The sequence below is a fragment of the Geotrypetes seraphini genome, chromosome 12, assembly GCF_902459505.1.
Source record: "Geotrypetes seraphini chromosome 12, aGeoSer1.1, whole genome shotgun sequence".
Lineage (NCBI taxonomy): Eukaryota > Metazoa > Chordata > Amphibia > Gymnophiona > Dermophiidae > Geotrypetes > Geotrypetes seraphini.
The window spans coordinates 115,239,403-115,251,773 of NC_047095.1; the positions used below are offsets into that span (position 1 = coordinate 115,239,403).

Below are 12,371 nucleotides of genomic sequence, written 5' to 3' on the forward strand. Positions count from 1 at the left end.
ACGCGGAACTCAGAGCCCACGGACCTCGTGGATCTTTACCACATGCCCTTAAACATCTGCTCCTCGAGGGTGAGTGGGATCCATGATGTCCGTGGAAGTTAAGGATCCATGAGGTCCAAGGGTGTTTAAAAGAGGATCCCTGCGGACCCGACGCCACGGTCGCTTTCTTTTTCAAGTTTCAAGTTTCAAGTTTATTAGATTTTAATATACCGACCATCAAGCAAATATCTGGCCGGTTTACATTAAAATTAAAAATGACAGATAGGAGTAGGAACAATTGAAGAATTATTAAGTAATTTAAATAATATATAGTGAACATTAAAGACATTAACAAGACGGACTTGACAGTGAGGAGAGAGGGAATGGATGGGTACAGTTACATTGTAGGTAGAAAAAGGAGAAAGAGGGGTTGGGAAAAAAACATGTTGGATGGGAATAAAATATATGGAATGTTTGTAAAAGAGAGAAATTAGATAGAAGAGAAATTAAGAAGTGAGAAATTAAATAGAAGAGAATGCATCACGAAATAAAAAAGTTTTTAAGTTTTTCTTAAATTTGTCAAGGTGTTGTTTGTCTCGAAGTGGTTGTGGAAGGGAGTTCCACAATGTCGGGGCAGTTACCGCAAAATTTATTTTGCGTGTGTAATAAAACTCTTTTATAGACGGAATCAATAAGAGATTTTGATTTGAAGATCTCAAAGTTCGAGTAGAGCACTGAGGAATGAGAAGTTTGTAAAGGTATAGCGGCAGGTGAGAAGATTTTATTTTGAATGACAAAAGAATGATTTTGTAGGTGATTCGATGTGTCACGGGTAGCCAGTGAGCTTCTTTTAGTGCTGGCGTAACATGATCATATTTACCTAGGTTATAGATGAGTTTTATTGCGGTGTTTTGTATAAGTTGGAGGCGGCGAATTTCTTTTTGTGGGAGGCCATTGAGTAGGGAATTACAGTAATCTAGGTGAGAAATAATTAGAGAATGAACAAGAATTTTGATAGATTCGGTTTCTAGAATTGAGGTCAGTGAACGAATTATGCGTAGTTTAAAGAAACATGTTTTAACTACCGAACTAATATGGTCATGAAATGATAGGTCTTTATCAATGGTCACTCCTAAGAGTTTTATTTTTGTCTCCATTTGAATTGGGATAGATTTAATAGAAAGTTTTTCTGGGAGAAATTCAGGATTTTTGATTGAAAATAGTAGACCGTGAGATTTGTCTATGTTGAGAGATAGTTTATTAGAATGAAGCCAATCGTTTATGGAGTCCAGTTTATTGTTTATATCTTTTATCTCAGACGTTTTGGAAATATTGATTGGGTGAAGGAGTTGTATGTCATCTGCATAGGCAAAGATCGTGAATCCGATAGATTGTGCTAAGGTTAAGAGGGGAGATAGAAAGATATTGAATAGTAAAGGGGAAAGAATGGAACCTTGCGGGACCCCATACGTTAATGATATAGAGGGAGAAGTTTCATTTCTGGCAAAGACTTTAAAACTGCGTTCTTGAAAGTAAGATGAAAACCAAGATAGTGCCGTTCCTGTGATACCGCACTCTTTAAGTCTATTTAGGAGAAGTGAATGATCAATGGTGTCAAAGGCTGCAGATAGGTCGAGTGAGATAAGAAGGACAGATTTTTGGTGGTCATGATAGTAGTGTATGGTTGAGATAAGGCCTAGCAGAGACAGTTCAGTTGAATGTGATGAACGGAAGCCTGTTTGGCAGGGGTGTAAAGCAAAGGTTTTTTTGATGAATTCTGACAATTGTGTGTGTATGATTTTTTCCGTTAGTTTAGATATTAAAGGAAGATTTGCAATTGGACGGTAGTTTGCTGGGAGTGAGGGATCTAGATTGTGATGTTTTATTTTTGGAAAAACAAGAGCAGTTTTCCATGTCAAAGGGACAGAACAGTTGGAAAATGATTTAGATATCATTTCCCAGAGATATGGACCAAAGAAAGAAAATAATTTTTTTAAGAAGAAAAGGAGGAATACTTTCGAGGGGTGTGTTAGAGGTATTGAGAGATTTCAATATTAGTAGTAAATTTGCTAGTGAGGGCATTGTAAATGTAGAAAAGGTACTGAATGATAGAATGGAAGAGTCATTGGTGATTTGGGAGGAGGGAGAGGATGGAGGTGTTCCGAAATGTGTCCTGATACTCTTGATTTTATTGTCAAAAAAGTTTATTAGTTCAAATGCAGAGGGAGTAGTAGTTAGGGGTAGTTTTTTAGTAGAATATTTTGACAGAGACTGAGCGAGATTGAAAAGTGTTGAAGAATTGCGAGTGGAAACAATAAGTTTGGCATAATATTCCTTTTTAGCTTGTTGAATTGCTTTTTTATAGTAAGAGGATTTTTCTCTGTAAAGTAATAGGAAATTAGGAAGGTAGGTTTTTCGCCATTTATGCTCTATGGAGCGAAGTTGTCTGCGTATAAGAGTAAGATTTTCGTTGTACCAGGGTTGTTTTTTATGAGTTAAGTTTGAAGTAAATTTCTTTTTTTTCTTGTTGGGGTGCCAGGGAGTCTAGTAGGGATTTTGTGGAAGTATACCAGAGGGAGGTTTGTTCGTCAAGAGGAAGAGAAGAAAAGTCAGTGAGGTTTAGATTGAAATGATTCTGGATGGATGTAAGAGTGATTTTATTAGTATTACGGATTGTGAATGTATCTTTTTTGTTTTGATTTTGGACGATTCCTGAGGGTGAAGGAAAATCTAGTTGCCAATTAATAAGTAGGTGATCAGACCATGGTATAGAATGGGATTGGAAATTTTGAAATAAATGGGAAGTAGATGCAGGACAGAAAATCATGTCTATTGTGTTGCCAGCCGTGTGGGTGGGCAAAGAAAAAAGAGGAGTTAAAGAAAGGTCGGAGATCAGCGTTAGGAGTTCAGAGGTATTGTGATGGTTGGGCAAATTAAAATGAATGTTGAAGTCTCCGAGGATAACGGAGTCTGGATAGTTAATATTGAATTCTGAAATGATAGAGATAAGAGTTGAGAGAGAAGTCTTGTTTACTGGAGATAGATTAGAAGAAAATTAAAAGTGTGAAAGAGTTTAATGGAAAATGGAAGAGTTTCAACTGGGGAGGTGGCAGAAAAATTAGAAGAATTAGATTGGAGGGGAATGGAGGTATGGTAAATGACGGCGACTCCACCTCCTTTTTTGTTTAAGCGAGGTTGAAAGATAGTCTTGTAATTGGGGGGACATGCTTGAGTTAAATAAGCTTCTTCTCCTTGAGCTAACCAGATTTCAGTGAGGCATAGAATTTGGAGTTTGTGTTGAATAATAGTATCATGAATGAGGTGATATTTATTTTTTAGGGATCGTACATTTACTAAACCAATGTTGAGTTTAGAGAGAGAATGAGGTGGGGTAGTAAAAGAGGTAACAGAGGGACAAATTGGAATGATGGTGTATGATCTAGCCCGTATTTCTGTAGGATAGGGGATTTTCTTAATAGGTCGGTGGCCCCAAAAGGTGGTAATTGAGGACATTATTTTATTGTTAGTAGGTTGAGAGATGGAGAGAAAGTGTTGTAATGGGGTGTGAGGTAATGGAGGAAAGGTAGAAAGGTTGGATATTAAGAGTAGCGTTGCAAATAGAAATACGTTGATAGAGAAGACTTTATTAAGAAGATGAAGTAAGGCATGAAGGAGTTGCATGAAGGAGCGCATAAAGGAGCAGGACCTGCTCCTTAGGTGCGCTCCTTTGGCGTGCGCCGCAAAGCAAGGGAATTTGAAGGAAACAGAACTACCGGTGGTGGATAGTGGGCGGAGTCGTCGACGACGACGCTTTGCGGCGGCGGTCCCTTTGGGGAACAACAAAGCCTGTTAAAATGGAAATGGACAACCATTAGGAAAAAGGTAATACTGCAAACTTAATAAATAATGGATAGGGAAGTTAGAAAGAAAAGGAAAAAATAGACATAGAATAAGGTCAAACATAGAAAATAGAATACAGACAGACATGGAATAAATGTATAAGACAAATAATAACGGTACTAACTGTTTTAAAGTAAGTGGAATTAAAAAGTTAAAATAAAACTTGAATCAGTAATTTAAAAAAAAGAACAGAAATAGCAGGTTAAAACTTTAGGCAGAGAGACAATAAAACAAATAAATCTTAAAAGTGTCTAGCGTTGGCTGTCAGTGAGTCAGCAGGCAGTGAGTAGTGAGCCAATAAGGCGTGCGCCGCAAAGCAAGGGAATTTGAAGGAAACAGAACTACCGGTGGTGGATAGTGGGCGGAGTCGTCGACGCCACCGCTTCGCGGCGGCGGTCCCTTTGGGGAACAACAAAGCCGGTGGTGGATAGTGGGCGGAGTCGTCGACGCCGCCTCTTCACGGCGGCGGTCCCTTTGGGGAACAACAAAGCTGTTTTAAAGTAAGTGGAATTAAAAAGTTAAAATAAAACTTGAATCAGTAATTTTAAAAAAAGAACAGAAATAGCAGGTTAAAACTTTAGGCAGAGAGACAATAAAACAAATAAATCTTAAAAGTGTCTAGCGTTGGCTGTCAGTGAGTCAGCAGGCAGTGAGTAGTGAGCCGTTCTGACGATATTACAATTGTCATACCTTGTAATTCTGTTTTATCCCAGATTACCATCAAAACTGTATGAAAACAGAGGAATCTTTGAATGCAGCAAATTTAAACTTTAACTCAACTCCGATAAAACAAAGTTTTTTCTTGGTGTCACCTTGTAAAATTTCCCACGAACCGTCCATCGGTATAAATTCAACATCGTACGGAATTTGTCCAACGATTAAAATATTAGGAGTTGTTTTAGATCAGCGCCTCACCATGAAAAATCAGATAGATGCAGTGGGACGCTAAAAAGTTATTTTACCTTATGGAAACTACGAACAATCAGACCATATTTTGAATTTGCTGCTTTTAGACTTTTGGTTCAGTCGTTACTGAGCCTTCATGATTACTGCAACATTGTCTATCTGGCAATCACTAAGAAAGAGCTGGCGAGATTATGACTGATACAGAACACAGCGGTCAGATTGATCTACGGCCTGATGAAGCATGACTATGTTACGTCGTTTTATTGTGAGCTGCATTGGCTACCAGTGGAGGCTCGTGCACTGTTCAAGCTGGGTTACTTTTGATATAAGGCTTTATAATGGCCTGGATTTGGACATGTTGAACTCGGACATTTTTATGGTCATAAATTGCGAAAAAAAGCTAGGCGTTCTAAGGTTGGGTGTCCTCACAGCCAAAACATCTAAATAGCATATTTTTAAAATAATTGGATGTCTAGCGGTTTTGAAAACAGATGTTTCCCGTGCCCGACTGCTGAACGTCCTGCAGGAGATCTCCAAAGTTGGTCTTAGATGTTCTATCGAAAATGCCCCTCAGAGGGTCCGATTCTATATAGTTTGTCTAAAAATTAAGCACGGACTGGGTCCAGCGCTAAACACGATTCGGGTGTAGGCATCGCTAGCTTCTAAACTTTAGGCGCGCCCAATTTATTATATACATTTGGTTTTATATCCCGTTCTCCCCCAAGGAGCTCAAAAATAAAAATTAATTGGGTGAAAGGTGCCTATCTTAAGCGCAATTCTATAAAAAATAAGTGCCTAATTCCAAAGTAGGCATGTTTAGGGACAAAGAAAGACTTAGGCGTTACTAGGTGCAGTGGCATACTAAGGGGGGCAAGGGGGTGGTCAGCCCCAGGCGCCATCTTCCTCAGGGTTCCAGCACCCCTTCTCCTCTCCGCCCCCCCTTCCCCCTCTAAACCCTGCTGCACACGTGCTCCTTCCCTCCCCAGCATGAGTAGCCACCAACTTACTGCTCACTAGGCGCAGGTCCTGGAAGTGACATCAGAGAGGGTGCCAAAGCTGATAAGAATATAAGAACATAAGAAGCGCCATCTCCGGATCAGACCTTCGGTCCATCAAGTCCGGCGATCCGCACACGCGGAGGCCCTGCCAGGTGTACACCTGGCGTAACTTTTAGTCACCCATATCTCTCCTTACGAGAGGCATAGAGGGATATGGGTGACTAAAAATGACGCCGGGTGTACACCGGGCAGGGCCTCGGCATGTGCGGATCGCCGGACTTGATGGACCGAAGGTCTGATCCGGAGATGGCGCTTCTTCTGTTCTTATCAGCTTTGGCTCCCTCTCTGATGTCACTTCCGGGACCTGCGCCTAGGATAGTGACGTCACAGAGAGCACCGAAGTGGGCAGTAAGTTGGTGGCTGCTGATGCCGAAGTTAAAAAGGTACGAGGAAGGGGCATGCACGCGCGGCAGGGGGGCAGAGAGGGGTGCCATCGCCCCAGGTGTCACTCACCCTCACTGCGCCACTGACTAGGCACGATTCTGTAAAGGACTTAGACGCCTATAATGTAGGCCTTTAAAAACCCTGGCCTACATTACAGGCACCTAAGTCTTAAGTTTTTTTGCAGTTTTGTAACAGGCCCTAAGTGCGACTGACAAGAGATAGACGCCTATATTTTTAGATGACATTTACAGAATTTCCCCCCTGGGGACACGCTTCCCTGGTATTCTATAAAGCACTGGGTGTAAATTTTAGGAATGCACCTAATCTGCCTATGCCCCTCCCATGGCCATGTCACTTTCTGGGTTGCGTCCGATGGGATCTAAGCATGGCTTTGTAGAATAGGACACAGCAAGATGTACATGCAAATCCAAGCTGGTGCCAACTAGTGCAGAGAATTTAATTTTTAGTGCCTACTTATTGGTGCTAACTGCCTCATTAACCAATGTTGGTGCACCTGCACCTCAGGATCGCACCCAAATTCTGTTGCACAATTTTGGATGCCTTTTGTAGAATCCGGGGAAGCATTGTCACTGTTAGGCTGCTATCCTATAAAACAGTGTAGGAGCCTACACGTCTTTATAAAATTGATTCCTATTGGGTGCCCTTTGTAAAATAGATGCCTATTGGACCCTCTAGAGCACCTGATATTTTACCTTTCTCTTGCTTTTGCTTCTTTAAGTAGTCAAGAACCAACATAGCTCCGAACACCAGAAGGATGAAGAGACAAGCGAACATACAAGAGATGTCCCAATGGAAAAACGTATCTGAAAAAAAGAAGCAAAACCAAGTGTCGTGAACTTCACATTATTCTAGAATACTGCAATCAGTATGTGAGAATTCTTAATCTGAAAATGGAACTATGTCAGATGAACAAAATAAGAAATGTTCACCTGGAAGAGATGGTAGCGACCTTCTCTGGATCTGATTAAGAATATATGAAATAGCCATACTGGGTCAGAGTGATGGTTTCCTGTTTCCACAGTGGCCAGTCTAGGTCATAAGTACCTGGCAGAAACCCAAATAGTAGCAACATTCTATGCTACCAAACCCAGGGTGAGCTGTGGCTTCCCCTATGTCTGTCTCAATAGTAGACTATGGACTTTTCTTCCAGGAACTTGTCCAAACCCAGCTATGCTAATCACTCTTACCACATCCTCTGACAACAAGCTCCAGAGCTTAACTATTCGTTGACAGAAAAAAATATTTCTCCTATTTATTTTACAGATATTTCCATGTAACTTCATTGAGTGACCCTCGGTCTTTGTAATGTTTGAAAGTGTAAAAAAAAACAATTAACTGATACCTGTTCTACATCACTCAGGATTTTGTACACCCCAATCATATCTCCCCCTCCCCCCAAGCCTTCTCTTTTCCAAGCTGAGACTCTATAGCCTTTTCTCATATGAGCATCTCCTCATAGATGCTTCAACTTTCATGATATAAAGTAGATCTAAATCATATGAACACTTTATGTTAATGAAGCTTCTCACCGTGACTGACCTGCTAAAAAGATTGCTACTTCTCTTTCTCGGTTCACAGCAATGTTTCTGATATGACAGGAAATCTTGCCAAAATGATTTGTGCTCAAACGAAGGGAAGTCTTGACATTGAACAGGCCATTCTGCCTTTCTGTTTGCGTTTCAGATAAGGGCGTCAGACTGTGTCCATGTTCTTGTCTCCAGGTCACTTCAGGCTCTGGATACCATCCTTCAGATTCACAGAGGACCATTACCCCTACATGCAGATCATTATATTGTTCCCTCCATACTGAGATGGAAAGAGGACTGCCCAAACCTAAGGGAAAATAATGATGGTGCTGTGACAAGTCAACCCCATTTTATATGGAGATCAGAATTGAGATGTTGTCCCCAAGAATCATCCATCTATCTATCATATGAGAGATTCATTTTCTGACCCACTGAGCAACAAGGTACCAAAAGTGGAGTTACAAATAACAGAGATAAAGGCTAGAAAAGTTTGGAGGGGTAGTTTGGACTACTTGGGGATCTAGCTAGATATTTGGATCCTGGGTTGGCCACTGTTGGAAACAGGATCCTTGGCTTGATGGACCTTCAGACTGACCCAATATGTTCTTTTTTTTTTTGCTTAAAAACAGAAGTTTTTATTCCAGAAAGATAGGATATGGGCTAAATCCCCAGCTCCTAGTCTGTTACAAATCCTCAGTTTTTCTTTTCTCCACTGCAAGAACCTGACCACTTCTCTCCCATAGCCAGAGGTGCTCCACCTTTTTCCTACAATGAGAACCAAGGATACACCACTACTGTAAAGTAACTTTCACCTCCAAATTAAAAAAAAAAAATGTTGCTTTTCTTGGTTTCAATAGGTCAATCTAGGGCGAGAAAGGCATGGTGCACATATTCAAAATTGCAGGGTGTAGCCAACGATGGCTTCCAGCTCACTTAGTGGACATTACCAAAAAGAAACCTCGGAGTTGCAATGCAATTGCCATGGGGTAGTCAGCTGAGCATCCTGCTGGAAAATGGTTCTTTTACACAAAAAAGGGTGTTCTATACAGGAGCTAGAATCAAGTACTGTTGTGTGTAGATAATTCAAAGAGCTTCTGTATACAACTTGGCCTACTTACCAGAAGCAATCATGGGAAAGGAAAAGTATGCATTTGCTAATGGCTCTCTTTACAATCTAATGGCAAAAAAAGATGGAGGTGATAGGGTTGGCCTCAGTGCACTTTTGGAGAATGGCCAGTGATAGGCTGAGGTTCAATAGCAGGGAAGGGGTGCATGAACCAAGCCACCCAAGGGATACAGCAGGACAATAGTGGCAAGTGTTAAAATTTCAGGCTTCTGGCCTGAAACCATTTACGTATTTGTTCTTCCTGTCTTGTTTTATACCTGGCTGAGTGACTAAGTGGTGTTTTTATTATCCTACCACCTGGCAGTCATTCAGGAAACCCGGTTAGTTGGGCTATCCAACACAAGGTCTCCCACTGCTTTATATAAACACAAATCTTTGTAAATCTGCCACAATCCAAGACAACCATACTGAAAAACACAAGGTATAAATACTACCAAAAATAGATATTTTCCACTTGTCTTATTTCAACTTCTTTCAGAGAACGGGATGCTGATGTTAGCATAACGCACCAATATTCAATTGTTAACAGTATCCTACAGGACCAGAGTTTGATGCTGAAATATCTGTAGCCAAGACATTTTTGTACCAAACCATGTTTGAAGTTTTAAATTTGTATGTGTTACATGGTAGGGGCTTTTATCTTTTGTCCTCCCTCTGCGTTTGGAGCTAGCCGCCTTTTCCATATAAGAGATCTATCTGTGCTGGGTGGTAGGTGAGCACATTCATTCTGTGGTTTCCAACACAGACATGCTTAAAGCCAAGTCCCAATAATGCTCCACTCCGTGTTTTTTAAAATGTTCCCGTGCCATGTTTTCAGTTGGGCACTGTTTAAATTTCATGTCACCAAAGCTGCGTTCTTTTGTTGTTCCCTCCCAGACCAAGACACACTTGTTTCCCTTTACGATCGATTCTTCATCAGATCCGTTGTCATCTTTTCCTTTAGAGCTGGTCGTTTGTTCATCCCATTTTATTCGGTGTAGCATAACACGTTTGAATTTCTTTTGTGATTTTGGCCCTCCTTCCACAACGATCACATTCACATCTTTATGCAGGATGACAACTCCTGTAAGATACAGCTGTCCGGCGTTCGCTTCAATTTTAAATTTTTTGGCTGGATTACTCAAATTCCGAACTCTGTACACTGCCACATGAACACCCTGTGAAATGTCTTCTTTTAGTTTTTTCATTTTTTTCTCTTTCCTCTGTTCTGTTGTCAGTTTTCGGGCTGCATTTGCCTCCTCATGAGCTTTTTGTCGCTTTGCCATCTGAGCTCTCACATGAGCTTCCACTTTTGTGGGATCCTGAACAGCTTCAGTCCCCAAAACTCGCATTAAGTTCGATATTCGCACTTTTGGTTCTGGAGGAGGCATAAGACCTAGTCTAACTTTCTCTTGCACTTCCTTCTGAGCTTCTCTCCGCGTCTGGCGCCGTAACTTTTTTTGCTCTTTTTTTGTTAGATACACTCCAAGAGTCACTGGTGAATCGCTGTCGACTGGTGGATTTAGCTGTGCTGGGTGCTCCACAAGGTTTGTGATGCCAAAGAACTCTTCTCGTTTTGATAACACTTCTTCTTTTAGTTCAAGCCCATTGGGGATAATATAGGAATCCCACCACTCTATCTCAGGGATACCTCCCTCCAGCAACTCCTTCTTGGGGGTGATGAGAGCAAGCTTGGTAGAGGTATGGATCCCAGTCTTCTTGGCAGCTTGGGAGATCTCGGCCTGCAGTTTTTCAAGCTGAGCCTTTGTTCGCAGCCTCTGTGCAATTTTCTCAAACTTGCCCCTTTCGTGGAATTTGAACATTCGTTTCTGACGTTGCGCAGGAGCAATGGAAACGCGCGAGTCAAAGAAAGTGTTGGATTCCAAATCCTCCGAGGGTTTCTCTTTTAGCTGCTGCTTAAACTGCTCCCTCTTCACCGCCCGGATGTTGGCCTTCAGGGTTGGCATGCGGTGAGTTAATTCAATTTCTTTCCCTGTGGCATCCACTGTCCGGCCTTGGTCGTCCAGAATCAGGGGTGTGGGTTTGGTTTGATCTTTCAGTTCCACCTTCGGAGGGGCAATTCCCATGGCATGCAGGTTAGCCAAGCCCACCATGTTGGTGGTGCCAATGAGGCCTGGTTTCAGAGCCAGCTGAGCCTGGATTCGAGACTGCAGGTCTGCAGCTTTCCTCGCCTTTTCTATGGCATCGTTGATGAAGGTGGCCGCTTGCGAAGGCTGAATGGTGTTTCCTATGGATGTACGCTCAGGCTGCAAGGAGGAAATTCTCTGTGATGCTGTGGGACGAATGAAACTCAGTTGCTTCTTCCTCTCCTCAATTTGACGTGTTGCTGTCTCCATCATTTGCTTGATCTGCAGTTTGGTCAGCATGCCTGGACTCTCAGTGGGTGGGCCAGGGATAACTTCTGGCTCCTCCTCCACCTCTTCGAAGCGTGGAAGGCGACGTTTTTTACCCCTGGAAGCATCCTTCGAGAGATCAGATTCATCCCCGAACACTTCCTTTAGCTCCCGCTTCCGGCTCCTGTCACTGCCCGATCTAGAGTGTTTGGAACTTCGCCCCTCCTCCACCGCCTCAAACAACTTGTCCACAAATCGCAAAGTAGAGTCATCAAGAAAGGGTTTCAGGTGGTCAGCAGCTTTCTTTTTCTCCATCCCTTTCCCAACACAATTCAGTGCTGCAGTCACCACAGTGGGCTCTGAGAAACCCAGAACCCGCTTCACTGTCTTCTCCACCCATGGTTTCAAGTCATCCAGGTCCCGCTTGGAATAGGACATCTCTGTTCAGGTCCGTCTCACTTACGACGGAGTCGCGACGTTTGAGAACGGAAGCGGAAACGGCCGAGGAGGAGGAGGAGGAGGAGGACGTCCGCCCAACCCCACGCGACCGCGCGCGCGCGCGCGAGAAACCGACCCAATATGTTCTTATACGAGAGAAGTCTAGGACAATCAAGCCATTGGTGATATCACTGATGAGGTTGGCTCTTAGGCATTGGTGGAATGAGGCATTATGACATCACACTATCAGCTCTGGAATGTTGCTACCCCTTAGGATCTTGCCAGGCACATGGGACCTGGGTTGGCCACTGATGGAAACAGGATACTGGGCCTTCAGGCTGTCCCAGTAAGGCAACTCTTATGTTCTAACTTCCATTGTTATGTAAAAAGTTGACTATGCAAAATGTTATCCATTAACTTCCAATGGACTACAGCGATATAGATGGAAGTTTTCTATTTTTATGCGTTTTTTCTGAAAATGTACCTTTTTTTTAAAGACGTAATTAGTCCATACCTGAGACTGAAATTTTGCAGGATTATACAGTTGATATCTTTCTATCTTGTTGTATAAATAAGTCACATTCCCCACTTGTGGAACCTTTTTGCTCAGCGGGTTACAAATGTGATCGTGATTTTGCTTGCAGTTAATAAGACAGCAGACCCAGAAATCCTGATCACAAGGAGACATTTGTAAATATCA

General features: G+C 42.2%; 2 protein-coding genes across 2 annotated transcripts in view; both read right to left on the bottom strand.

Annotated features, from left to right (window-relative positions):
* LOC117346323 overlaps nucleotides 1–12,371 on the bottom strand; it is a 224,862-nt gene that overhangs the window by 164,090 nt on the left and 48,401 nt on the right. The window contains exon 9 of the mRNA XM_033915723.1: nucleotides 6,941–7,051. Coding sequence (XP_033771614.1) covers nucleotides 6,941–7,051 — 111 coding nt within the window. The remainder of the gene's footprint in view (nucleotides 1–6,940; nucleotides 7,052–12,371) is intronic.
* On the bottom strand, nucleotides 8,369–11,727 carry LOC117346597 (U4/U6 small nuclear ribonucleoprotein Prp3-like). The gene has a single exon (XM_033916428.1). It carries the CDS (start codon nucleotides 11,669–11,671, stop codon nucleotides 9,623–9,625), a length of 2,049 nt encoding a protein of 682 aa, XP_033772319.1. The 5' UTR covers nucleotides 11,672–11,727; the 3' UTR covers nucleotides 8,369–9,622.

Excerpts from the sequence above, each read along its gene's own strand:
- LOC117346597 (XM_033916428.1), bottom strand. The coding sequence starts at position 11,671 with ATGTCCTATTCCAAGCGGGACCTGGATGACTTGAAACCATGGGTGGAG.